Source organism: Bos indicus, chromosome X, assembly GCF_029378745.1.
Source record: "Bos indicus isolate NIAB-ARS_2022 breed Sahiwal x Tharparkar chromosome X, NIAB-ARS_B.indTharparkar_mat_pri_1.0, whole genome shotgun sequence".
Classification (NCBI taxonomy): domain Eukaryota; kingdom Metazoa; phylum Chordata; class Mammalia; order Artiodactyla; family Bovidae; genus Bos; species Bos indicus.
The window spans coordinates 143,956,141-143,981,035 of NC_091789.1; the positions used below are offsets into that span (position 1 = coordinate 143,956,141).

Here is a 24,895-nt window from a genome sequence, read left to right on the forward strand (position 1 = left end):
GCTACACAAAATGGGGAAGGGGCGGTAAAGGAGGCAGGGAGAGGTGTGGAAAATAAATATCTGTTTATTCATTTTTCATTTTAAAGAAGTGCTTTCCTCCGAAGTCTTGAGTCTGTAAGAAAGTTTTGCGAAAAGATGTCTGGCGGCCAGTGCTTCCCAGGATCCAGTGCTTAGCTGCATCCTGTGACCAAAGCCTCTACCGCTGAGGGCTGTGATTGCAGAGAATTGGAGAGAACATCTGTGGGCTACCTCAGGGACACACAGCTAGGAAAGCAGAGCTGTGGATCAGACTCCATTGTCTGGCCACCTGCCCAACTCTCTCCCCTCACTCTTCTGTGCCCTGTTATGGACCATAAATGGTGGACGAGCAGAGGTGTGAACTGTGAATTGTTTTGCATCCCTGGTTTGTTGCAAAGGTTCCCACGATGACCGACATCCTCCTCTGAATGAGAACCAATCAGCCCATTCAGAAAAATCTTGAGCTATAGCATTTCCTGACGGTGATATGCACGTCTGATTTCCTTCCATTGTAGTGAAGGCTAAGAGTCAATGTCTCTCTCTCTCTCTTAATTGGAGGCCTGGAAATTAAATTGCAGGAGTTCAAAAAAGAAAAAGATAACATTTTCACAAAATCTACTCCCACTCCCACATCTCTGTGTGCTTGATGACCCCCTCTGCATCTCTAAAACCCACCTTGTATGTTGCCTCCTTCAGGAAGCTTCTACATCCTCTTCTCCCCCAGTCTTTTGTTATGTTGGATGACAATTTGTTTTTTCTCTCCCATAATAGACCATAAGATCACTGAAGGTGGAGGGGAGTGGGCAGGTGTTATCATTAGTTGTCCCAAGACCCCTTACCTAGAGGGAGTTCACTATTTGGTGAAAGAATGAATGGTATTTTCATGTCTCAAAAAAAAAAAAAAAAAGATTATTTTAAAGAAAGCTAGAAAATAAGCCATGCCATTTTTTTTTAAGAGAAGGGAATGGCATCTGTGCTTAGTGGTAATATATTGTTGAGTGGTTTCACAAGAATATCGCTACCATGGGAAAATCTGGATAAAAGTAATAAAAATGAGATCTGCTGTAGACAGCAAATCAAAATCCCTTCGTCTCTGGCAGCCTACAGGCCAGAGGTTCAGAAAAATGGCCAAATCTCACTTTGCATCTCGATATTTTGTCATCAATACAATTAACCAACAGCATTTATAGCGTAGATACTTGTATAAAGCGCCACGCCAAGCGCCAGGGCAATAAAAGAAAAAATGATCCATTTCTGAGCGGCTGCTATTAAATCATTCTTAGGTTAATTGCCCCTGAGGACTTGACTCACATCGTGTCCGTGGATGGCAGGGTGGAATCCTGTCATCTGGCATTTCCCATTAGCACTCGAAACTTGTGTGCGCTTGTTGAAGTCTTATCCTGCCGGCGTGGCTATTGTTGCCAGTGCGGCATTTTATTCATACCTCTCTGAAAGTGCTCTTCATTTCTATTTTGTTGACTCTACATGTCTCTGTCTTCTAAAATACGGGTCAGCAGAATAAGATATGTATGCCAAATCCAGCTTGCTACCTGCTTTTATAAATATAATCCCATTGGACAGCCATGATCATTCATTTCTGTATTGCATATGACTGCTTTTGCCTGCTACAGTGGCAAAATTGAGTCATTGCAGAAGAGACTGTCTGGCCTGCAGTACCAGAAACATGTACTGCCTTGGCCTTGATAGAGAAAGTTTGCTGACCTCTGTTCTGACATATTGAGAGATTATTGAAAGCAAGGATTATGTTTTATTGTTTCTGGGTTCAGCCCCAACGTTGGTACTTATTTAACTCAATCAATGAATGTTCGAGTCTTAATACATGTGAGACACTGTTTTAGGTGCTGGTGGTACGTCCCTCAAAGAGCAAAGCAAAGTCTGTGCCCTCCTAGAGCCTGATACTCTAGTGGTGGGGCCATGGGGAGAGATGGAGCAGTGAACAAACTAATAGACTATGTCGGTGAATGTTATGGAAGGAAACAAATGGATATGGGGAAGACAGGTTGCCATGATGGGTAAATGGGTGGTCGCAGTGGGAGTAGGGGAATTCATTTCATGTGGGTTCATGAAGAAGGTGACGAGCAGTCATTCCAATGACCTTGCCAAGGGGAGACAGGACGTGCGTGGTGCGTTTGAGAGATCACAAGGAGGCTATGTGCCCAGAGCAGAAGAAGGGCTGGCGTGGGAGGAAATGAGGTCATTGTCTGAGTCTGTGTTTTCTGGGGCTGGTTTTATTCTATGAACTTCTCCCTGAGTGAGATGGGAAACCCCTGGAGGCTTGAGCAGAGGCGAGGCAGACTCTGTCGTGTGTTAACAGGCTCTTCTGAGTGGAGGATAGACTATGGAGGGGTGGGGGGCAACAGTGAGAAGAAGCCAGGAGACCATTTAGAAAAATACTGTGATCATCCAGGTAGGGGAGGATGTTGGCTTGGCCCATGATCATAGAGGGAAGGAGATGAGGAGGAGGCCTGATTCCAGCTTCTCGAGCTAGCTCACTACCTAGCATTCAGTAAATGTCTCTTGAATAAAATGTCAGTGTTTCCCTTGGGGTCTGCAGTGGAATCCCCTGTAGAAATTCTGACTGTGCTACTCTGGGATGAAATTCTGACACCTGCCTAAAAATGCAATCATGAAAGCTCTCCGGACAAGCTCAGTCCTCTGGCGAGATCTATCAGTAGGTGTTCTTGTTTCACCTGCCAACATAGTAGACCAAAGGATCTACCTTTTTCCTTTACTTGACATGCTTCTGCTGATGGTAAGTGAGAAGATATTTGACTGAGAGATTATTCTGTTTTCCCATGATTAACCAAAATGACGATTAATGGGTAAAACCTTTCAATTTATTCTAAGCCATCTGTAGGAAGGAGTTGGCCAGGACTGAGTGCGGATCATAAGTTTCTCAAAACAGCAGTCCTGGGCTTTCCATTGCAGGTCATGCAACAATAAGCAATCTTTAATATTTCAAATCTCAGCTGCCCGTTTATCCTTTCTTCTATAGTTAATATCAGAAGATGGCTGGAGAGGTCTTTAAGATGCCAGGCTTCTATGAAGCCGGCAGCTCTTTAATTTTTCACGAGGCCGGCACATCCTTTATGCTTTTAATGATCAGCTACCGTTTGGTTGATAACGAGATGAGCACTGGTTTAACCAAAGCACACCATGGTATTTCTGAGGGATGCTGTTTCAGAGAGGGTGAGGGCATTCTAGAAACAGTGACTTTTGTAAATAAATGGAGGTGTGAATACAAAAAGGCTGATTGTCAGAATCACTAAACAGCTTCGGATGTGAAGCCTTCCCATGAATCCGGCTGAGAAAACCCCCTGGAGGGTGATTTGAACATCGCCTCTCCTGGGTGAACTGCACTATTGGGTGAACGGCACGATTCTCCCACAGTCCGCAGCGGGCTGCAGCTAATGCGCCCCTCACCGTTGCGCAGACCTCTGCTAATGGCCTTGAAAGGGAGAAGGTTCAAAGAGGCTTGGTTCCCAGGCCTGCTAATGAGCATGAGGCCTCTTCCCTCTTAATGAGCCAGGGTTTATGTGGGATTCTTTGCCCTCCCCTTTTTGAAGGGAAGGCAGGCGAGAGTTCACAAAGCAGCAAGTCTTGCCGTCAAGAGGAGCGTGCAGCTGGGCCACCCGAAGACAGCCTGGAGGGGAGCAACAAAGCTGCCAGAGGTCGTGCCCAGGCCAACGTGGCTCTGAGTGTGAGGCTAGACTCCTGCTAGCCATGCCTGTCGCTGGCTACAGTGACAAGCCCTTGATGGGAGATTTTAGGCTGGGAGGGTTGCTTCTGGTCCATCGGCAGCCCTTTAAATTTCCTCTGTGGAGCGCGACTACCTTCAAGTGCTTTCTAAACTGCAGTCGTCACCATTGTTATAACTTAGCAAGTGAATATTGTAGCCACTACGATCCTTGTTCTCATGAACCACGTTGTTAGTACTCAGCTCACCGCAGCCGCTAAAAAGGCCCCCAGATATTTTTCTCCACTTCTCTCTGCCCACCCACGTCCCACTGCTGGATTAAACAATAGAATTATTCAGAAGAGTAACAAAAACATGCCAGAAACGTTGCCTCTATCACAATCATCTTTGTGAAAGTCACTTGTTTTTTTTCTTGGGGGTGTATTTGGGAAACTGACATCCCTGGTTGCAGCGTTATGATTGCCACTGAAACCACACAATTGATTTCATACACATTTCACTCCCGCTTCTACAATAACTGCCTTTCTCCTCTGAAGCCTGGTTTGGTATCAGAGTAGCAGCCCTTAAAGCACATATACTTAACATGTCAACTCATACATGCAAGGTCATGAAAGACTCTGTAGTTCATTAATTACTGTTTCTACATTTTTGTTTTAAAACACAAGGAAAACTTGGCCATAACACAATAAGATTATTGTGATTAGATATGGAAATTACAGTTTCAAGAAGTTGCCGGTTTGGAGGGAGACCCTTTAAAGAACAAAATTGCAAAAAAAAAAAAAAAACATTAAATTAAAAAAAATGCTGCTTTTGGCGACAGGAACCTTGAGGAGATGTTAGCTGATATGCTGGCTTTGGGTGTCCTTCCTCCTCCCGCCCCCGCCTTATTTCCCCAGTGAATAGAGAATTATTTGGAATGTACACACATTTACCCTCCCGTGACCTGTGTGTGGAATTATTCTGAGATGCACTCAAAGCTGACAGCCCCCCATGGCTGACCCCCTCACGCCTAATCACATCTTACGTTCTGTTTCCAGATAGCTGATCAGCTTCCTTGGATTTCACTGATGACCCAGGAGAGCTTTGCCTGAAGATGGAAACACTGGAGTCGGAGCTGACCTGCCCTATTTGTCTGGAGCTCTTCGAGGACCCTCTCCTGCTCCCCTGCGCACACAGCCTCTGCTTCAACTGTGCCCACCGCATCCTGGTGTCACACTGCGCCACCAACGAGTCCGTGGAGTCCATCACCGCCTTCCAGTGCCCCACCTGCCGACATGTCATCACGCTCAGCCAGCGAGGTCTAGACGGGCTCAAGCGCAACGTCACCCTCCAGAACATCATCGACAGGTTCCAGAAAGCTTCAGTGAGTGGGCCCAATTCCCCCAGCGAGACCCGCCGGGAGCGGGCATTCGACGCCAACAGCATGACCTCGGCCGAGAAAGTCCTCTGCCAGTTCTGTGACCAGGATCCTGCCCAGGACGCCGTGAAGACCTGTGTCACTTGCGAAGTGTCCTACTGTGACGAGTGCCTAAAAGCCACTCACCCGAACAAGAAGCCCTTCACAGGCCACCGTCTCATTGAGCCCATCCCGGACTCGCACATCCGGGGGCTGATGTGCCTGGAACACGAGGATGAGAAGGTGAATATGTACTGCGTGACCGATGACCAGTTAATCTGTGCCTTGTGTAAACTGGTCGGGCGGCACCGAGATCATCAGGTGGCAGCTTTGAGTGAGCGCTATGACAAATTGAAGGTTAGTCCGATCCGCCTTAAGCCAAACCCCTTTGTGCCAGCAAATGTCATGGAAAGAAAAAGTGTATTCACTGCTAGCTACGTGGCAGGTGAAGGTTGTCTCTTCGCCTTTTGTTATCTGATTCGTTGTAGCATGTTTTTTTGGCAGCCTGGCCATGTTACACAATAAGAGTATCTTGTAAAAGTTGACTGCTGCTTGTAATGTTAGCGTTGTCAAGGTGAGAGTGAATTCGGAAAAATCTGGATTATTTTCAGTCCTTGTAGTTGAGAGAGAGCAGGAGAGAGAGAGAGAGCAAGAAGGAATGGCAGATAAAATCTGGGTTTAGGCATTTGTGGGGGCATTTATTTTCCTCACTCATTTCACTGGCATCGTATTAGTATCTAGTTACTGCCCAAACAAAGAAGAGAGGGAAGAGGAATACCAAGAGCAAATGTGGGATTTTAGAGGACATGTGAACTTTTATTCCCGGAGTAAATGATATCCAGCTTACTGGTGGACTGGAGTGTTCCAGTTGTCTCAGATTTACAAGAGAATTTCTTGTCGTGGAAGCTTTTTAACCCAGTAAGGGTAGGGGCAAGTATGTGTAACTTCATTTTTGCCCTGGAACTCCGAACCGAACTCTGGCTTGGGGAATGATAATTAATATGACTATCCATCTCATTTTAAAAATCACTCTCTAAACACAGAGAGAAGTCCCCAGGGGAGAAATAAGCCAGGTCTCCAGGTGTCTGTTCATCTGCGGGCAGCGGTGGGTCTAATTATTGCAAACTCAGCCGAGCGAGTTTGCTCTGATCATGAGACACTTCTGTCAATTCTGTTCACCAGCTAATTTTAGATCATAAGATGCCAATTAAAAGGAAAGGAAGTATGAATTAAGAGCTTTGGGTAAATATATATTGAAGTCCTTCCTCTCAGGACACACAACACCATGTTGTTGAGCAAACACAATGAATCACATGATCAAAAGCATTACTACTCAAAGCAGATCATCACCTCTCACTAATAGTTCCTGTCACTTTTTCTCAGTTCCTGTCACTTTTTCTCGCCGCTGACGTGGGCTTGTGTTTATGGGGACCACGTCGTGATCTTTGCTTTCAAACATCATTTGGGGAACAAACCTATCACCTGAGCAGCATGCCTCACTCAAAGTATTCATTGATGACTAGTACAGATCAATCTAGGAAGTTAAGCCCGAGGATGGGGGCAATACAGACAAGGGAAGACAGATGCTGACTGGATTTCTAGTGTCATGCACAAAGGTGGCCAAAAGCACACCTCCCAAGTTCTTAATAGCAAAGCAATGTGTGCGTGAACGTGCTGCTAAAATTCTTCAGAAATTGCTGTGGCTATCAGATTTTAGAAACCATGGTGATCTTTCTGCCCTTTTTTGTTGGGGGACAGAATGTGTAGGATGATTGAACGTTGGCGTTCCTTTCCCCCTTCCTTTTTTAAAAACTGAAGTATAGTTATTTACAGTGTTGTGGTGGTTTCAGATGTACAGCTAAGTGATTCAGTTTTATATATTTATATATATATGTGTGTGTGTGTGTATATATAATATATATATATATATATATATATATATATATATATATGTTGTCTTTTTCAGATTGTTTTCCCTTATAGGTTATTACAAAATGTAGAGTAGCATTCCCTGTGCTCTATAGTAGATCCTTGCTGGTTGTCTATTTTATATATAGTAGTGTGTATATGTTACTTCCAAATTCCTAATTTATTCCTCCCCCCAACCTTTCACCTTTGGTAAGCATAAGTTTGTTTTCAAGAAGGTAAGTGTTTTTGCTTTCGAAAACGTAAAGCTGCCAGATTGGATTTTTTTCTTTATAAAAAAATGTTTCTGTAATTGGATTAACACTGCTCTTAATGACCACGTGTGAAAACACCACACTGAGGTTCGATATTCAGCAACTCCAAGACTTGATATTTAAACTTGGTATTTGAGTTCTTCTCATTCATTTTGTCCCATCACAGAGGAGTCCTTAGTTATTTACATCTCCAAATTTAAGAGGAGACACTTACATGCTCTAGCCCATTTTGTGATGAAAATGAAATTCTTCAATTATGAGCCCTGAACACTTGTCTAATCAAGCCAGTAGGCTAGTGGTCATTTATACTGTCACCAGGAGGGCCTGACAATTTATGATCCTGGTAGATTTTTTCTTCTAATTACAGAAATATAAGCATATAAACAGCACCCAGTAGGCTGAAACACATTTATAGCTGCTCAACAAAGTATGCTTATAAGCATTTATTTACAGCCATTTCACAAAATATGCTTATCAGCATTTAAACAAGGAACATGCTAGCATAGCCTGTTTGTTCTAAAACATGCCACTTATGTTAGAACAAAAAAATCATAGAATAGATGACCTTTGGGTGTCCATGGTGTTTCAAGACCTAAGTACAGTCTAAACATCAGGTTTTTGAAGAAAGGAATAGCATACTGAAAGGGCCAAAACAAAAAAAAAATGGTATTTTTGTTTATTACTTTGACCTGAGAAAGTAAATGTGTTCTGTTAGTATATTTTCCTGAGACTTGAGCATCACTTACAAAAATGGATTTCTGATGATATGGAAACAAAAGCATGGAGAAATTTGAGAATGCTTTCATTCATAATGTGATAGATTTGCTTTACTTACTTGAATATGTAAAGACTAAGGTGTGTGCTGTTTGAAAATTTTTTTTTTACTTCTGTTAGTATAAGTCCATTATTTGAAGAAAAGGAATTCTGCAGTGATCATGAGGAATAATTCTTTTAATAACACTCAATAACTTAGAGGGATATTTTTTCATTAGTTCTCAGTATACATGTGTTGATATAGAGGATTGGAATATACTTTTGTACATTACAACTATTTTTCTAGACACAAAAGGAATAAAAAGGAAAACTTTCAGCATGTAGAATTCATGCAAATAAAATCTTTCACATCATTTGAAATCACATCAAGTCAAGAATCTAATGATGCTTTCAGAGACTGTGCATTGGGAGATAATCATAAAATATTGAAACAAAGAGAAAATTAAACTAGCATTTCCTGAACTCTGTTTTAAGATAAAAAGAGAAAAGTCTTCCTGGCAAGTGCATCTCTAAATGGAGCCTATCATGATGTGGACCTTTTCACATCATTTTAATTGAATTTTAAGAAGCCTCTCAGTGCTCCAAACTTGATTCAAAAGTTTGATTAGTGAACCAAGTGACATATAAGAGAATTGAATAGAATGCATTCCAGAGTTTTCAAGAAATTACAATTCAGTAATTTCTTCTCCTCTGTTACACCATACAATGTTGGAGCTCTTGTTTCTTTCCTCTGGTCCCACCTATAAAAATATACAAACCCAGAAAAATTGATCTTTCCTTGAACTTCAATTTTAGCATACTCTGACTTCAAGTTAGCTGAAACTGAAGTTCCAAATCACTGTTTTGCTCTTCTGACTCTGATTGGCCTTCTTTTGGCTGCGGGAGTTAATTTGCGAAATAATCCCTTTCAATGGGTCATCTCATTACAGTTTTATAATAGTTTGATAAAGGTTCCAGTTAGATCTCAGCCTTCCTATGTAGCCCTTCTCTTCTGGAGGTAGAGAGATGGGATTTCACTTTTGGGCTTCATTTATAGATCGTGTGGGGGGTCTATATTTTTGAAAATCTTCTACTTTATTTGCCATTGGGGAAGTTGTAAGTGGAATCTGAGCTAGACTTTTTACTTTTTCCTTAGAATTTCTATGACTTGTTTCTTCTTTGAAAATAGTCACTGGTAGAGTGCAGGTTCCAGGGAAAGAGTGGTGTGTGTGTATGTGTGTATGTGTGATGCATATGTGGGTAGAGGCTGGGGATGCTGCTACATCCTACAAGGTGCAGGATGGGCCCCCACCACGTAGAGTTGTCTGGTCCCAAATCTCAGCAGTGCCCAGCTTGAGAAACCTTCATCTGTGGGAAGAATTTAGCATTTATCACTGCATTGGTTTGCCAGGGCTGCTGCAGCAAGGGCCCACAAACTAGGTGACCTACAGGAAAGGGATGTATTGTTGTACATTTCTGGAGACTGTTGTTGTTTAGTTGCTCAGTTGTGTTTGACTCTTTGTGCCCCAGTGGACTGCAGCCTGCTAGGCTCCTCTGTCCATGGGATTCTCCAAGCAAGAATACTGGAGTGGGTTGCCATGCCCTCCTCCAGGGGACCTTCCCTACCCAGGGATCGAACCTGTGTCTCCTGTATCGGCAGGCAAATTCATTACTACTGAGGCTGGAAGTCTTCAATCAAGGTGTCAGCAGAGTTGATTCCTTTTGAGGGCTGTGAGGGAAGGATGTGTTCCAGGCCTTTCTCCTTGGGTTGTTGGTGGCTGTTTTCTCCATATATCTCTTCATATGGCATTCTTCCTGTGTGTTTATCTTCGTGTTCAAATTTCCCCTTCTTGGCATAATTTTTTTTGGCTGCCCCACGTGGCATGCAGGATCTTAGTTCCCCCATCAGGGATCAAACCCATGCCACCGACATTGGGAATCCTGAGTCTTAACCACTGGATGGCCCAGGAAGCCCCAAATTGCCCCTTCTTAACAGGACACCAGTCATATTGGATTAAGGGCCCACTCTACTCCAGTATGAGTTCATCATAGCCAATTATAGCTTCAGTGACCTTTAAGGTCGCATTCTGAAATATTTGGGGTTAAGACTTCAACATACGAAGTTTTAGGGGCCACAGTCTAACTCATAGCAATCACTTACTCCAGTGTATACCTGGTTATCTAGTCAATTGAGCACACAATATGTCTCCCTTGATGATTTAATCACCCTAAGTTAGGCAGAGACCTTTGGCTCCCACTGCTCCATCACCCACCTAAGACTGACTACAGGATCTTGCAGATAATGAATTCCCAATAAATATTTGTCAGCTGCTTCACTGATGATCAACTGTTAACCCTACTTGAAAGCTTAAATTCCATTTGTAATAATATTACAGATATTCATTCTGATATATGATAAAGAATTCTGTAAGATAATTTCTGGGTTTCCTTGGTGGCTCAGATGGTAAAGAATCCACCTGCAATACAGGAGACTGGGTTCAATCCCTGAGTCAGGAAGATCCCCTGGAGAAGGGAATGGCAGCCCACTCAGTATTTTTGGCTGGAGAATTCCATGGACAGAGGAGCCTGGAGGGCTACAACACATAATCACAAACAGTCGGACAGGACTGAGCGATTAACGCTTTCAACTTGAAGATAATTTATAAATAAGAGCAGAGCCAGATATACATTATATTTTATCCACCTGGACATGACTCATTATTCTGGTCTGTATTGCACTTCATTGGTTTAAATTTAATGGTATGAATTTTGATAAACTAGATCTCAAATCGGAGAAGGCAATGGCAACCCACTCCAGTACTCTTGCCTGGAAAATCCCATGGACGGAGGGGCCTGGTAGGCTGCAGTCCATGGGGTCGCTAGGAGTCGGACACGACTGAGCGACTTCACTTGCACTTTTCACTTTCATGCATTGGAGAAGGAAATGGCAACCCACTCCAGTGTTCTTGCCTGGAGAATCCCAGGGACAGAGAGCCTGGTGGGCTGCCGTCTATGGGGTCACACAGAGTCGGATACGACTGAAGCAACTTAGCAGCAGCAGCAGATCTCAAGTACTTGTTCACCTTTGTTTTATGCTCCTATATGATGGACAGTTGACAGACCCATTATACCTACTGTTTCCTTTATCCTCCCGTATCTGAGATGTAGATTTTTTGGAGAGGTCATGCAAAAGTAACTTAGTGTATGCTTCATAAAGGCAATATGAACAGGAACAGTCCCCCTCCTCCCTGAAGCTTATAGTTTAGCAGAGAGTTCCAGTAGGTAAATACTTTCTCTGTTCGTGGGAGGAAACTCTGGGTACACTGTACCCAAAGGAGGGACACCAATGCCAGACCTGAGAGACTTTAGGGAAAGGCTTCCTGAAATAAAGGCCATTACATCTACCGTTGCCAAGCTTCTTATTAGAAGACTGACAAATTTAGTAGACATCCATAGGTTCTTTGGTATCATTCTTTTTTATATTTCCCACCTGTGGCATCCCTTGTGGAGCCCTGTATCTTTTTTCAAACGGGTTCACAGTAAGTCTAGGCTAGATTTTAATCTAACATGTAGATCATGACATTTTGTCACCTGATGCCATTGGGGATATGTGAATGTCAGACATATGTCTTCCAAAATGTTTTGGTTATATGAGTTCTCACCTGTTCCAACTAGCCCCTTCAAATTTCTATTCTGCTTATGCTTATTTCATGGGAACAATTCTTTAGTTTCTTTAGAATCTTCCCATGTGACAAAATACAGTTTCCAAATACTTGTGAAATATGTTAAAGTTGTATTTTAATTTTCTTAGTTGGGTACAAAAACTTTTTATGATATACAGAGTAAAAGAAGACATTTCGAGGGATATGTTCTTAACAGTAAACTTAAGGCTCCATCTTTCTCCTCTCTCCTTTTCATCTCTTCCCCGTAATGAATCCCCTCTCCCTCCCTTACCTGCAGAGAGGACTGTCTTACCACCTGATGATTTATTATTGGGATAATTTCTGAGGAGTTCGGAGAATTCTGGGAAATAGACAGGTACATAAGGTACCTTCTAGTTATTTGATTGTGTAAAGAAATTTAATTCTTGAGCATGTTTCTTAGCTTTAGTTCATTTGTTGTTGTTGCTGCTTTGTTCAGTTGTGTTCAATTCTTTGCAGCCCCATGGACTGCAGTACACCAGGCTTCCCTGTCCTTTGCCATCTCCCAGACTTGGCTCAAATTCGTGTCCATTGAGTCAGTGATACCATCCCACCATCTTGTCCTCTGTCGTCCCCTTCTCCTCTTGCCTTCAATCTTTCCCAGCATCAGTCTTTTCCTATGAGTTGGCTCTTTGCATCAGGTGACCAAAGTATTGGAGCTTCAGCTTCAGCATCAGTCCTTCTAATGAATATTCAGGATTGATTTCCTTTAGGATTGACTGGTTTGATCTCCTTGCAGCCCAAGGGACTCTCAGGATCTTCTCCAACACCACAGTTGTAAAACAGGGCTAATAATGTATTTGTTGTTGTTCAGTCACTAAGTCATGTCCAACTGTTTGAGACCCCATGGACTACAGCACACCAGGCTTCCATGTCCTTCACCATCTCCCAGAGTTTGCTCAAACTCATGTCCTTTGAGTCAGTGCTGCCATCCAACCATCTCATGCTCTGCCACTCTCTTCTCCTTCTGCCTTCAATCTTACCCAGCATCAAGGTCTTTCCCAATGAGTTAGAAATAATGTACTTACTTGCATAGAAACATGGGAGAGCAAAATAAAATGTTTCACACAAACCATCAGTATTGTGCCTGGCAATGTATTAGAACATAAAAACACTGTAATAATCCAGGAGGTTAGAATGGCATGATGGTTACGATGTGGACCTTTGGGGCACACGGCCTGACAGTTGTTTTTTAACCACGGCTTGTTTTATTTGCATGTGAGATAAGGGTCCACATTGTTGCTGTCATGGGTTTTGTAGTTCTGTGTCTCAAGCTCCTGGCGAAGGGCAGAGGCATGAGAGTGAGTAAACACTTGTTGATGGACAGGTGCATGATTGATGGGTTAGAGAAGTGCTTTGGGATGTGGAGGAGGAAGAACTGACTCTGGTTTTTGAGTAGACAAGAAACCTTGCTCCAGGGTGGTGGGCTTTAAGCCGCCTTGACAGATCAGTGGATTATGCATCAAAGAAGAGTGAGGCGTTCCTCGGGAGTGGGGCCAGCAGAAACCTGTTGGCGGGAATTGGCAAGACAGCTTAGGGATTCTAGACAATGCTGGCTAAAGCCCAGGGTGCCAATGGAGGGGCCCGGGAGGGAGGCTGTTGGAAGAGTCCTATTGGGGGCAGGGTGAAGAGTTTGAGTCTTTGAATGCCAGGTTAAAGTTCGGGGCAGTTTTCTTCTCTAGAGAATAACACTGAAGGAATTTTGTTTTTGAGAGAGAGAGGCTGATGTCATGTATATTTTCTGAAGGCAAGGTCCAGTCAGGGTATCAGAAACATTTAGGGTCATTGTGTCCACAGAAGAAATACAAGGGGGAAAAGTTGTTCACATGACTTTAGATTTTTGTGGTCTCATTTTTAATAGGCAAAGTGAAGTAGTATCATAGGTCAAACCACACCCCCGACACACACACACGCACAGACATACACACACTCAACAGAAACATGGAAAGCAGTGAGAGTCAATGTCTTGTCCTTGAAGACCAAGAATAGGAGTGATCATTGATGATTGGCTCTTGATTCCAGACATAAATGCAATTCTTTTCTGCCTTTCCTTCCCTGGTGGCTCAGTTGGCAAAGGATCTGCCTGCAATGCAGGAGACCTGGGTTCGATCCCTGGAAGAAGGCATGGCAACCCACTCCAGTGTTCTTGCCTGGAGAGCCCCCATGGACATTGGAGCCTGGTGGGCTACAGCCCATAGGGTCACAAAGAGTTGGACACGACCGAGTGACTAGGCACACAAACACACAGCACAGAGATACACTCGAGATGCTGTGTGCTTATTTCTTCTGGCTTTCTGAGCCACTCTAAGGCAGATGTGTTCAAATCTCTAAATGCTGACCACAGACCTCAGGAATGTTTTATAGTCAGATATGACCTTGAAGTTGATGTTGTTTCATCCCGATTCTGCAGATGAGGAAATTGGAGCGGAGGGTGATAAAAGGGGTGGCCCCACATCACCTGGGCAGAGGGCTTTGACCTAAGACTAGAGCACAGTTCCCCCTGCTGCCCTCTTATTTTGGGTTTCTTTGGCTCCAGCTTTTCGAGTGACTCCATTACTTCTGAGGTTTCCTTTTGGGTTTGGAGACTCAGTTCAATTCAGTTCAGTCGCTCAGTCATGTCCAACTCTTTGCATCCCCATGGACTGCAGCACACCAGGCTTCCCTGTCCATCACCAACTCCAGGAGCTTGCTCAAACTGATGTCCATCATGTTGTTGATGCCATCCAACCGTCTCATCCTCTGTCGTCTCCTTCTCCTCCTGCCTCAATCTTTCCCAGGATGAGGGTCTTTTCCAATGAGTTGGTTCTTTGCATCAGGTGGCCAGAGTATTGGGGCTTCAGCTTCAGCATCAGTCCTGTATGAATATTCAGGACTAATCGAGGTGGTGTGTGGTTTTACACACAAACCTGGCCAGGCTGTAGGCCACCATCATAGACGGTGGCTGATGCCTTATGTCATTGTTGTTCAGTCACTAAGTCATGTCCAACTCCGCGACCCCATGGACTGCAGCACACCAGTCCTCCACTATCTCCCAGAGTTTGTTCAAGTTCATTAAGTCGGTGATGCCATCTAACTGTCTCATACTCTGCTGCCCTCTTCTTTTGCCTTCAATCTTTCCCAGCATTGGGGTCTTTTCCAATGAGTCAGGTGCCTCAAGGGCCATCCAGAAAGCTGCCTTAAGATATCTCCATGCCGATATTTTCTCCAGCTGAGCCAGTGTACTTAGACTGGGTTGTCTTGAAGGGCCAGACCTGAATTCACACAGATGTATCTGAGATGACCTCAGGGACACCTCAGAAGAAAAGATATGCTCATGTGGAAACCAGTGGATTGTCACAGCAGCTTCCGTGGGCTCACTGGTTTACCCCTTAGAGTAATTTTTTTCCCCCGAATGTCCCAATATATAGATAACTCATTTATTTTATTTTAAAGAATAATTTATTTGTAATCTATTTTATTCTTGGCTGCACTGGGTCTTTGTTGCTGCTCGCAGGCTTTCTCTAGTTGCGGCGAGTCAGGGCTATTCTTTGTTGCAGTGCAGGCTTCTCACTGCAGTGGCTCCTTTGTGGAGCTTGGGCCCTCGAGTGCTGGGTCAGTAGTTGTGGTGCATGGGCTTAGTTGCTCTGCAGCATGTGGAATCTTCCCAGACTAGGGATCAAACCTGTGTCCCCTGCACTGGCCAGTGAATTTTTATCCATTGTACCACTAAGGAAGTCCCTCCTTCATTTTATTTAAGTGTATAAAGTGAGTCCATATAAGTGAGGAGTATCTATTTGTGCATAGCATTTCAATTTAAGTTGAAAAGTTTTGAAAGAACACAATTCATCTTGATGAGGTACGAAGTTAAAGCTAGTAGGATTTGCTGAAATTACTTTTACTGAGTATTTTTTAAAGGCTGTGATATTCAGAATCCTTTCATTCTCTGACACTGGCAAATCATAAACTAGGTCATTGTTAGAAAGACTGGTAAATTTTTTGACAATGGATAGGTAAATAATAAAGAGGACACAGAGTAGCCTGAGAAAGTGAATGAAGCTAAAGACTGGATATATTCTCTGTATGTGACATAGGCATTCTGGAAAAATCTGATAAAGCTATTTACAAAGTCCACTTAAAACTTAATTCACTTTATGTTTTAGATTTTGGGCACACTACTTAAGGACTTCGCCTACCCATGAGGATAGCTTTTAGGCTGACAGAGGAGAATACATTTTGCATTTCTCATCAAAAAGGAAAATGCTTGTAAAGTGCCTAGTCTAGTGATTGGCACATAGTAAGCGTTCCATGAACATGAGGTATTATTATATCTGGGCATTTACTGTTACAATAAAGGCTTCATTGGTGTAATCCAATCGTGGGTTTCCTGACAGTATCATAAATTACTCAGTGGTTATAGGGTCGATTTGTGTTTCTGGCTGACATGGGAAATTTTGAACAACCCTCGGGGGAATTATAATTGGGTGGGAACTTTGATTTGTCCTTTTTATCCAAGCCGAATAGTAAAATGGACTCTTAAGAAGCAGTGAGTGGTGGACTCAAAAGAAATGGCTTTTAAAACAAGCACCATTTTGAAGTTCAGGGCAGCCTGGGCCAATCACAAGCTCCGTTGGCCAGCTTTCTGTTTTGTTGTAGATTGCTTTGGGTGTGTGAGTGAAGGATGGAGCTGGGTAGCCCTGGGCTCCCTGTCAGCAGCCATCACCCTTAGAATAGGAAGAAGGAGGGGTTTCAGTCTTGGTTAGGGCTGGGCACAGAGGAGAGCCCTGAAGGGAAGAGCTTGCACAAGGACATAAATGCCTCCAGCCCCTCCTGTAGGGGCCCTGGGTGTTCTGTGACGTTGGGACAAAATGCATAGAGCAGCGAGGTCAGCATCTTGTATCTACTTTGCTGCCTATTGGGGAAAACAGTCAGGAAAATAATGGATTTTATTCATGTGGAGATAGACCAGGTTCTTATTCCTGAAACAATATGAAAATTCTGAAAAGCTTCTACCTTTTTCGTGTCTTTATAGATGATTTTTTTCCCCCATCTGCTTTATCAAATTCTGCCTTTAAAAGAAAAAGAAAAGAACCCTTATTTATTCACCCAAGGGATATTTGTGTTTGGCTAAGGAGATAAGCCCCGGGTAAACTCTGGCAATGCAGAAATGAGTCACAGAGACACGTCGTTGCTTCCATGGTCTAGACATAATTATAACATGCGATAAGAGCATAGAAAAGGGCTAGGAAAAGAAGTCCATGAAACTCAGTCCATGAGATAGTTTTTAAAATGACTCATAGTCCCAGATTGCTGACTTAGGTGTTGCTCTGTGGAAATTGTGCTGTGTTTGTGCTCCCTTGCTCAGTCATGCATGACTCTTTTGCGACCCCATGGACTGTAGCCTGCCAGGCTCCTCTGCCCATGGAATTTTCCAGGCAAGAATACTGGAGTGGGTTGCCATTTCCTCCTCCAGGGGATCTACCCACCCCAGGGATCAAACCCACATCTCCTGTGTCCCCTGCATTGGCAGGCAGGTTCTTTACCACTGTGCCACTAGGAAAGCCTACTCTGGAAATTGCCTACTTCCAAAAGCTGAAGGAAAAATACATTTCAAGGAGAAGCAGTGTTCAGAGAAGACAGCAAGGACATTTGCCTGTGCACTTTGGAGTGGCTGTCAGGGCAACATAGGAGGACTCCAGTCCATGAAAAAATCTGGGCCAGACCCTTTCTTATTAAAGGTCTGCTGATCACAGTTTGAATTGTAGCTCTTCTCACATGCTTTCCTCAGAGGTCTCCATTTCCTTCCTGAACAGGGCTCATAGGTCGAGTCCATATCCAGGGTCAGGAGCCATTTATGTCACTTCCACTGTGAAAGGACCCATCTCTAGGAAGACGGTGTGAGAGGTCACCAGAGGAAATGCCATTGTGTGGCCCAGCCAGCTGTGGGCGTGGCTAGCTTTATCTGTGAGGGAGTTTTTGCAAACTTTGGTGTTAGGATGAATATCCTGGCTTGGTAGAGAGATTTATTTCTCAATCCTTTGACCCTTTCACGTGGCTGTCCAGAGCTCAGCTGCTCTTGGTTGGTGGCATCAGATTTAAGGCTGAGAGGAGTGAAATGGGCAGGCTTTCCAACTCATGCTCAGTATGGCCTGTCGCTTCTGGAAGATCAAGGAGACCCAAGGTTCCTGCTTCCCAGATGGCTCACTGGTAAAGAACCCGCCTGCCAGTGCAGGAGACAAAGAGACGTGGGTTCAATCCCTGGGTCAGGAAGATCCCCTGGATAAGGGCATGGCAACCCACTCCAGTATTCTTGCCTGGAGAATCCCCATGGACACAGGAGCCTGGTGGGCTACAGTCTGTGGGTTGCAGAGTCGGACATAACCAAGCACGCATGCCATGCCAAGGTCCCCATACAAACTTCACCCAGGAGCGGGGTGATTTTCTTGCCCCTGGCCTGCTGAATAAGGCTCTGGAGGGTCCCAGCCAATGAGGATCTTACCCAGTTATAACGGTTCAGCTCATCAAATGAAGTGGTTCCAGTTTCTCTTTTATTCTAGAATCTCATCTGGAAACACACTTGGCAAGGCCACCATGCTGCCTTTGTGCCTCTAGACTAAAGTCCTGTAGGTCAGTGCTGGGGGTGGTAAGGGAGCGTGGTAAGGTAAGGGTAACTCTCTTTCAAGATGCCGCTTAAAGTTGTTTTACAATGTGGTTCAAGCATATTTGTTTATTCAACACTGAGAACCAGCTATTACCAAGAGGAATAATGAGCATTTGCAAATCTCCAGATTGACAGGTTGCAAAGCACTTTCGAGTATTATTTGATTCTTGAAATAACCATGTATCCCCTGCAAAAATATGAGAATGTTAATACCCGCTCATTAGGGATCTTGGCAGGATTAAATGAGATAATATAGGTCCAGGTATCTAGCTCAGCATCTAGTGGGTGGGAGAAGCTGCGTAAATAGGAACCTCCTTAACCACTTGGAATGTGAGGACACAGAAATTAAATAGCATTAACTGTGGTTAGAGAAATTGAAGTTTGGTGTTCCGACCCAGGGACCCTATCTTGGCCCTAACTAATCATCACCTATGATTAAGGCAGAAAGAACTATGGCCCAAACGTGCCCCACTTCAGAAAATTAATGAGAAGGAAAAAGAGCTTAAGTGATGGAGAGACAAAGTGCTTTTGCCTTAACTTCTGACACAAGGATTGCCTGGACACAAGAAATTTCCTTTAAAGTAGTAACTAAATTGAGGCTGATCTATTTTTCCATTCTGATATAAATAAAGGAATAAAAACACAAAAATTAAATATGGAAATCCTTATGGAATAATTTTTATTTACTTACAGTCATGTTGAATTATTCAGTATTCACCAGCTACTCAATATATTAGCGTTAAATGAAGGAATGAATGAGTCTCTCATGGTCTCTAAATTCATCCCATCACTTGAAATGTGATAATTCATTTGCTGTGGTTAAAAATGTAAATTTAGCATCTTGGTCTATGAGTTTGACATTTCAAATCTCTTAAGAGACCTAAATGAGTTCTTACTCATATTTAGTTATTTTTGGCAAAGCCTGTATATAAGTGAAAATGGTCGCCACTTGTTAGTCAATAACAAAGGTTTGGGGTCTATTATCCATTCCCTTTTCCAGGATTGCTTATCAGAATTGTAGGTTTACATTAGTTTCCTAGACCTAACGGCTCAAATATAAATGTACACAGGAAATACTTGCGGATCTTATTAAAATTCTCCTCCAATTAAAATAAATAAGTAAATTAAAACAGCAACAACAGAAATGCAGGTTCTCATTCAGCAGGTTTGAAATGGGTTTGAAGTCTGATTTTAACTTGTGCCTTAGCCTTGTCATTTTCAATTTGTGTGAACTTAGGTTAAGGAAAACAAACCACAACTAAGTTCTCTAAGCCTTATTTGTTCATCAGTGCAACAGAGGTATAATTGAGGGGTAAACCCTGTAATGCTTGACCCTGGGGAAGCCCAAGGTTCCTCTTTCCATTACTGTTATACCCTGAAGGCTGATCTTTCTCCCCTTTCTCCAAGCTGTAAGCCTTCCCTGTAGCTATAAAGACAATATAGGTTCTTTTAAGAAGTTAATGTAAAGTTGATGTAAATCAAAGTGAATAGTCTTCCTCTTCAAGCCTTCTATTTCTTCCTCTACTAACTCCAGTTGATTCTTAAAGGACTAACTGTAGGCTCCCCAAGGACTACTTTAGGTTAGCCTTTCATAAAATTCTCTCAGACATTCCATGTTGTCTCTACTACCCCTTCATCATTACACTGCCTTCCATATTATTATATAAACACTTTTGGGCTAAAGGGCTTCCCCAGTGGCTCAGACAGTAAAGAATCCTGCAATGCAGGAGACCTGGGTTCGATCCTTGGGTTGGGAAGATCCCCTGGAGAAGTGAACAGCTACCCACTCCAGTATTCTGACCTGGAGAATCCTATGGACAGAGGAGACTGGCAGACTACAGTCCATGGGGTCGCAAAGAGTTAGACACGATTGAGTGACTTTCACTTTCCCTTTGGGCTAAAAGCCTTCCTGCCTCAACTGGTTGTCCATTTCTCAAGCTCAGTGACTGTGTCTCATAGTTATTTTCTATCTCATTATTCCTTTTCCAGTGACTAGCTGTTGTTCAGTCACTAAGTTGTGTCTGACTCTGTGACCCCATGGACTGCAGCAAGCCAGGCTTCCCTGTCCTTCACTATCTCCCAGAATTTGCACAAACTCATGTCTATTGAGTCGGTGATGCCATCCAACCAGCTCATCCTCTGTCATCCCCTTCTCCTGCCTTCAGTCTTTCCCAGCATCAGGGTCTTTTCCAGTGAGTCAGCTGTTCACATCGGGTGGCTTTTTTAAATAAGCTACAAGGTATTTTATCAGTAGTAAATACTTATTGAAACAAATGGAACAGCCATTAATAATTTAATGAGATGATATGGTACAATTTGCCCATCAGGTAAACAAGAAAAATCATAGCCCACCCACCATTCTTTTGAAATTTGAATACATAAGCCAGCAAAATATTGCTTTGTAGGTCTCTGCATTCATTTCTGAATCAACAAATTGCTTGCCAATGATTTCTTATGAGGAAGTATTATGAAGAGACTGTGTGATTTTTAAAGACTTTAGTTCAGACACAGGTGATGAAATATTTGTCATTCACAAGGCCAGGATAAAAGAATATTATATACATATGTATTTTCTTGTGTGCATATTTTTTATGTATATGTTTTGTTCTCTACTGCCTCAGAACAGAGTTCTCTGTAGTTCCCCTTTGAGGTACGATGGTAAGAAATCGTGAAGACCTTAGCGGGTAAACTTAGTGGCACACATTTGCCTTATCATGACAACTTGAAGGGCTAGGGGCATCTAGTGGGTCAAGGCCAGGGATGCTGCTCAGCATCCTAAATACACTGGACAGCCCATGGCGGAGAATCGTCAAGTGGTAAATGTCTGTGGTGCTGAGGCTGGGACATCTGTAGTTAACCAAAGCATCTTTGCTGGCATGCAGAGAGGAAAGCTCAGCTTCATTCTTCACAAGGCGTTGACTTCTTTGTGTAACCTCCAAGTGTTAGTCACTCAGTTGTGTCCGACTCTTTGTGACCCCATGGACTATAGCCCACCAGGCTCCTCTGTCCGTGGGGATTCTTCAGGCAAGAATACTGGAGTGGGTTGTCATTCCCTTCTCCAGGGGATCTTCCTGACCCAGGAATCGAACCCAAGTCTCCCACATTGCAGATAGTTACTTTACTGCCTGAGCCAGCAGGGAAGCTGTGACCTCCAAAACCAAATCTATTTTGAGACAAGAAAGCCCAGTCCTTGCAGAATCCCCTCCTTCCATCTGTGGACACCCCGAGTGGCAGGCTGGCTACCACCCCAAGGCTGTGCATGGCAGGCTTCCTCCACCCCAGGCCCCTGGCCTGTCTTGAGGTGTCTGGGCCTGCCCAGTCCACCCTTGGGGCTGTTTCAGCAATATTTCAACCTCCAGAGGTGTATTGAATATTTTTTAATCCCTTCTCCAAACATGATTTAGGTGCAACTGATATTATCTATTATCCCCAGGTGTACTAGCTGTGGCAGTTCATGTTCAGGACTACACTACCTTCCTGGGGTAGCTGTCTGTATCAAACACAGCCTGGGGCTTTTTACCAAGTAGGAAGTCGGCAGAGAATAGGCCAGCAGCTGAGAGTTTCACCCAAATGGCTTTTATATGATGGATAATAGTTTTCATTGTATTATAGTCAAAGTGAATAATTTCCAGAGATCAAAAGTGACTCATTAAATCCGTTAGTCAATTTTAAATCTGTCTTCCAAAGAAACTGTTTATATGTATATACCTCTGCATGTGTGTGTGCGTGTGTGCACGCAAAACTATGGATTCTCAGCTCCTCAAGCAGAGACTTGGAATGGCATGAATCAAATGTGAATATTCAGTGCCAAGGCAGAGGTTATGTAGGCATTGTTTTGTTTGTTCCTGCAGGCAGAGACTGTTTATTTCACAAGAGGTACACATCATGAAAACCCCAAGCTGGAAAGGCCTTTGTCATTGTCTAGTCCAGTGGTTCTCACCCTGGTGCACAGAGGTCACCTTGAACAGGAGCCCAGCCAGATGGAACAAGATCCTCTGGGGTGTAGCTTGTGAAAGTTGCTCAGTCATGTCTGACTCTTTGCAACCCCATGGACTGCAGCATGCCAGGCTTCCCCGTCCATCACCAACTCCTGGAACTTACTCAAACTCATGTCCATCGCATTGGTGATGCCATCCAACCATCTCATCCTCTGTTGTCCCCTTCTCCCGCCTTCAATCCTTCCCAGCATCAGGGTCTTTTCCAATGAGTCAGTTCTTCACATCAGGTGGCCAAAGTATTGGAGTTTTAGCTTCAGCATCAGTCCTTCCAATGAATATTCAGGACTGATCTCCTTTAGGATGGACTGGTTGGACCTCCTTGCAGTCCAAGGGACTCTCAAGAGTCTTCTCCAACACCACAGTTCAAAAGCATGAATTCTTCAGCACTCAGCTTTCTTTATGGTCCAACTCTCACATCCATACATGACTACTGAAAAAACCATGGCTTTGACTAGATGGATCTTTATTGGCCAAGTAATGTCTCTGCTTTTTAATATGCTCAGTCGAGTTCAACTCTTTTGCGACCCCATGGACTGTAGCCCTCCAGGCTCCTCTGTCCATGGGATTTCCAGGCAAGAATACTGGAGCATATTGCCTTCTACTCCAGGGGATCTTCCCAACCCAGGAATCAAATCCTTGTGCCCTGTGTCTCCTGCATTGGCAGGCAGACTCTTTACCACTGAGCAACTTGGGAAGCCCAAATACCTTTATTTAAGTTGAAACAAGTGTCTTAGTGTAGATGCTTTTAGTCCAGAGCATAGAAATTTTCAATAGCTGTCTTCTTTTTTTAAAAATTACTTTGTATACTTTAATTGCAGGATAACTACAATATTGTGGTGGGTTTTGCCATACATCAACGTGAATCAGCCACGGTGGCACGTGTCCCTCCATCCTGAACCCCCTTCCCACCTCCGTCCCCACCCCATCCCTCTGGGTTGTCCCAGAGCACCAGCTTTGAGTGCTCTGCTTTATGCATCGAACTTGCACTGGTCATCTATTTTACATATTTTACATATGGTAATATCCATGTTTCAATGAATAGCTGTGTTCTTATGAGAGGTCTTCATTTTGAAGATACCTATCATATTTAAGATAAGAATAATCGCAGTGTCTCTGTTCTCTTAATAGCCACAGTAATATTTCTGTCCAGGGGATTTTTTTTTCAACCGGAAAGTCAGAAATAAGACAATATGATCAGGTGTAATATGATCATCAGTGCAAGAAGAAAAATAAAATACATTCTGCTAAGGACAATGAGATGTGATTTTTCCTTTCAACCAGTAAAGAAATCAGTTGTAAATTTCTAATTCTTTATCATTATTCTGATGATCTGTGAAGGGATATTTTATTCTGATTTCTTTTGAATAAATATGAGCAAATTTGAATATTACCTCTGAGAGCTAGAGACACCTCCCAGGAATCCTTGTGAGTGACCATGGAGTAAGGCCATGGGGATGGGGATGAAACCATCACAATTAATCTGTAGAGTTATGTGTTTGGCTCTTAATGACAATTTTCAAATTTTCAAATAATTATTCAAATAATTCAAATAATATTCAAATTTTCACTGTGCAGCCCTTCATCCAAAATGCAGTCATAAAACAGGCTTCGTGGAAGGTTCAAAAGCCATTGAATCTGCTCATTTTCCTTAGAAATTGATTTATCCATATTTGATAGTTACCTCCATATCTATATTTTTCAGAGAAAGTGACTCAAACTCTTCCATTTTGTGTCTAAACAATATATTCAGTAAAAGTGCTCCTGTCCTGAAAAAATATCACCATGATACTTACAAAGATAAAATGACTTTTTGACAATGATTTTTCTGAATGGATAAACACCAGAGATGGTGAAATAAAATCGAATTGGTCTCCCACAGGAAGAATCCCTCATCCATCTCTATGGTCCCCCTCTTTTTGATGCCCCCTTTGACCCCCGCACGTGTGAGGCTGGCTCTGTCTAGGTTTGCTGTCTTCACTGTGCTCACTCCATCGTAGTGAAACTTCACTGCTGCCTTAATCTTTTATTCTGGAGGCTCAAGGAGAGTCATTTTTCCCCCTGCAGTTTAGAGTTATATAGCCCCGTGTGATTTTATGAAAGAGTATTCCAAAGGACTGTTCTAGAAGGTGAGTGATAGGTATTAATACCAAGCATGTCTTCAGACAAGGAAGTGTTAGGTGCTAAGACAGTTGCCAAAGATTACTCTGATCCTTACCCGGATGAGCTCTGCGCTCGAGGTTGTCTTTGTCAGATGGACAAGAGGCATGGAAAATGTTTCAAAAAAAATTAGTTGTGTTTGTTTACACTATAATTGTGAAAAGAATTCTCAAGATGGTCATTCAGTTCAGTTCAGTCGGTCAGTCATGAGCGACTACTCTTTGCTACCCCATGGCCTGCAGCATGCCAGGCTTCTATCTGTCACCAGCTCCTGGAGCTTACTCAAACTCATGTCCATTGAGTCGGTGATGCTATCCAACCATCTTATCCTCTGTTG

The 24,895-nt window shown here is 43.2% G+C and overlaps 1 protein-coding gene and 1 long non-coding RNA gene across 5 annotated transcripts in view; one reads left to right on the forward strand and one right to left on the reverse strand.

The window, feature by feature from the left end:
- Positions 1–24,895, forward strand: part of MID1 (midline 1) — a 277,769-nt gene that overhangs the window by 134,949 nt on the left and 117,925 nt on the right. For 3 of the 4 annotated variants that reach the window (XM_019955845.2, XM_019955846.2, XM_019955844.2), the window contains exon 2: positions 4,774–5,489. In XM_019955845.2, the coding sequence (XP_019811404.1) occupies positions 4,830–5,489 (660 nt within the window). In that variant the 5' untranslated portion in view covers positions 4,774–4,829. The remainder of the gene's footprint in view (positions 1–4,773; positions 5,490–24,895) is intronic. The other variant, XM_070784329.1, reaches the window with a different exon arrangement.
- On the reverse strand, positions 47–4,894 carry LOC139181311 (uncharacterized). The gene is made up of 2 exons (XR_011565304.1): positions 4,761–4,894; positions 47–578 (listed from the first exon to the last, which is right to left on the reverse strand). It is a non-coding gene; the product is annotated as an uncharacterized lncRNA (long non-coding RNA).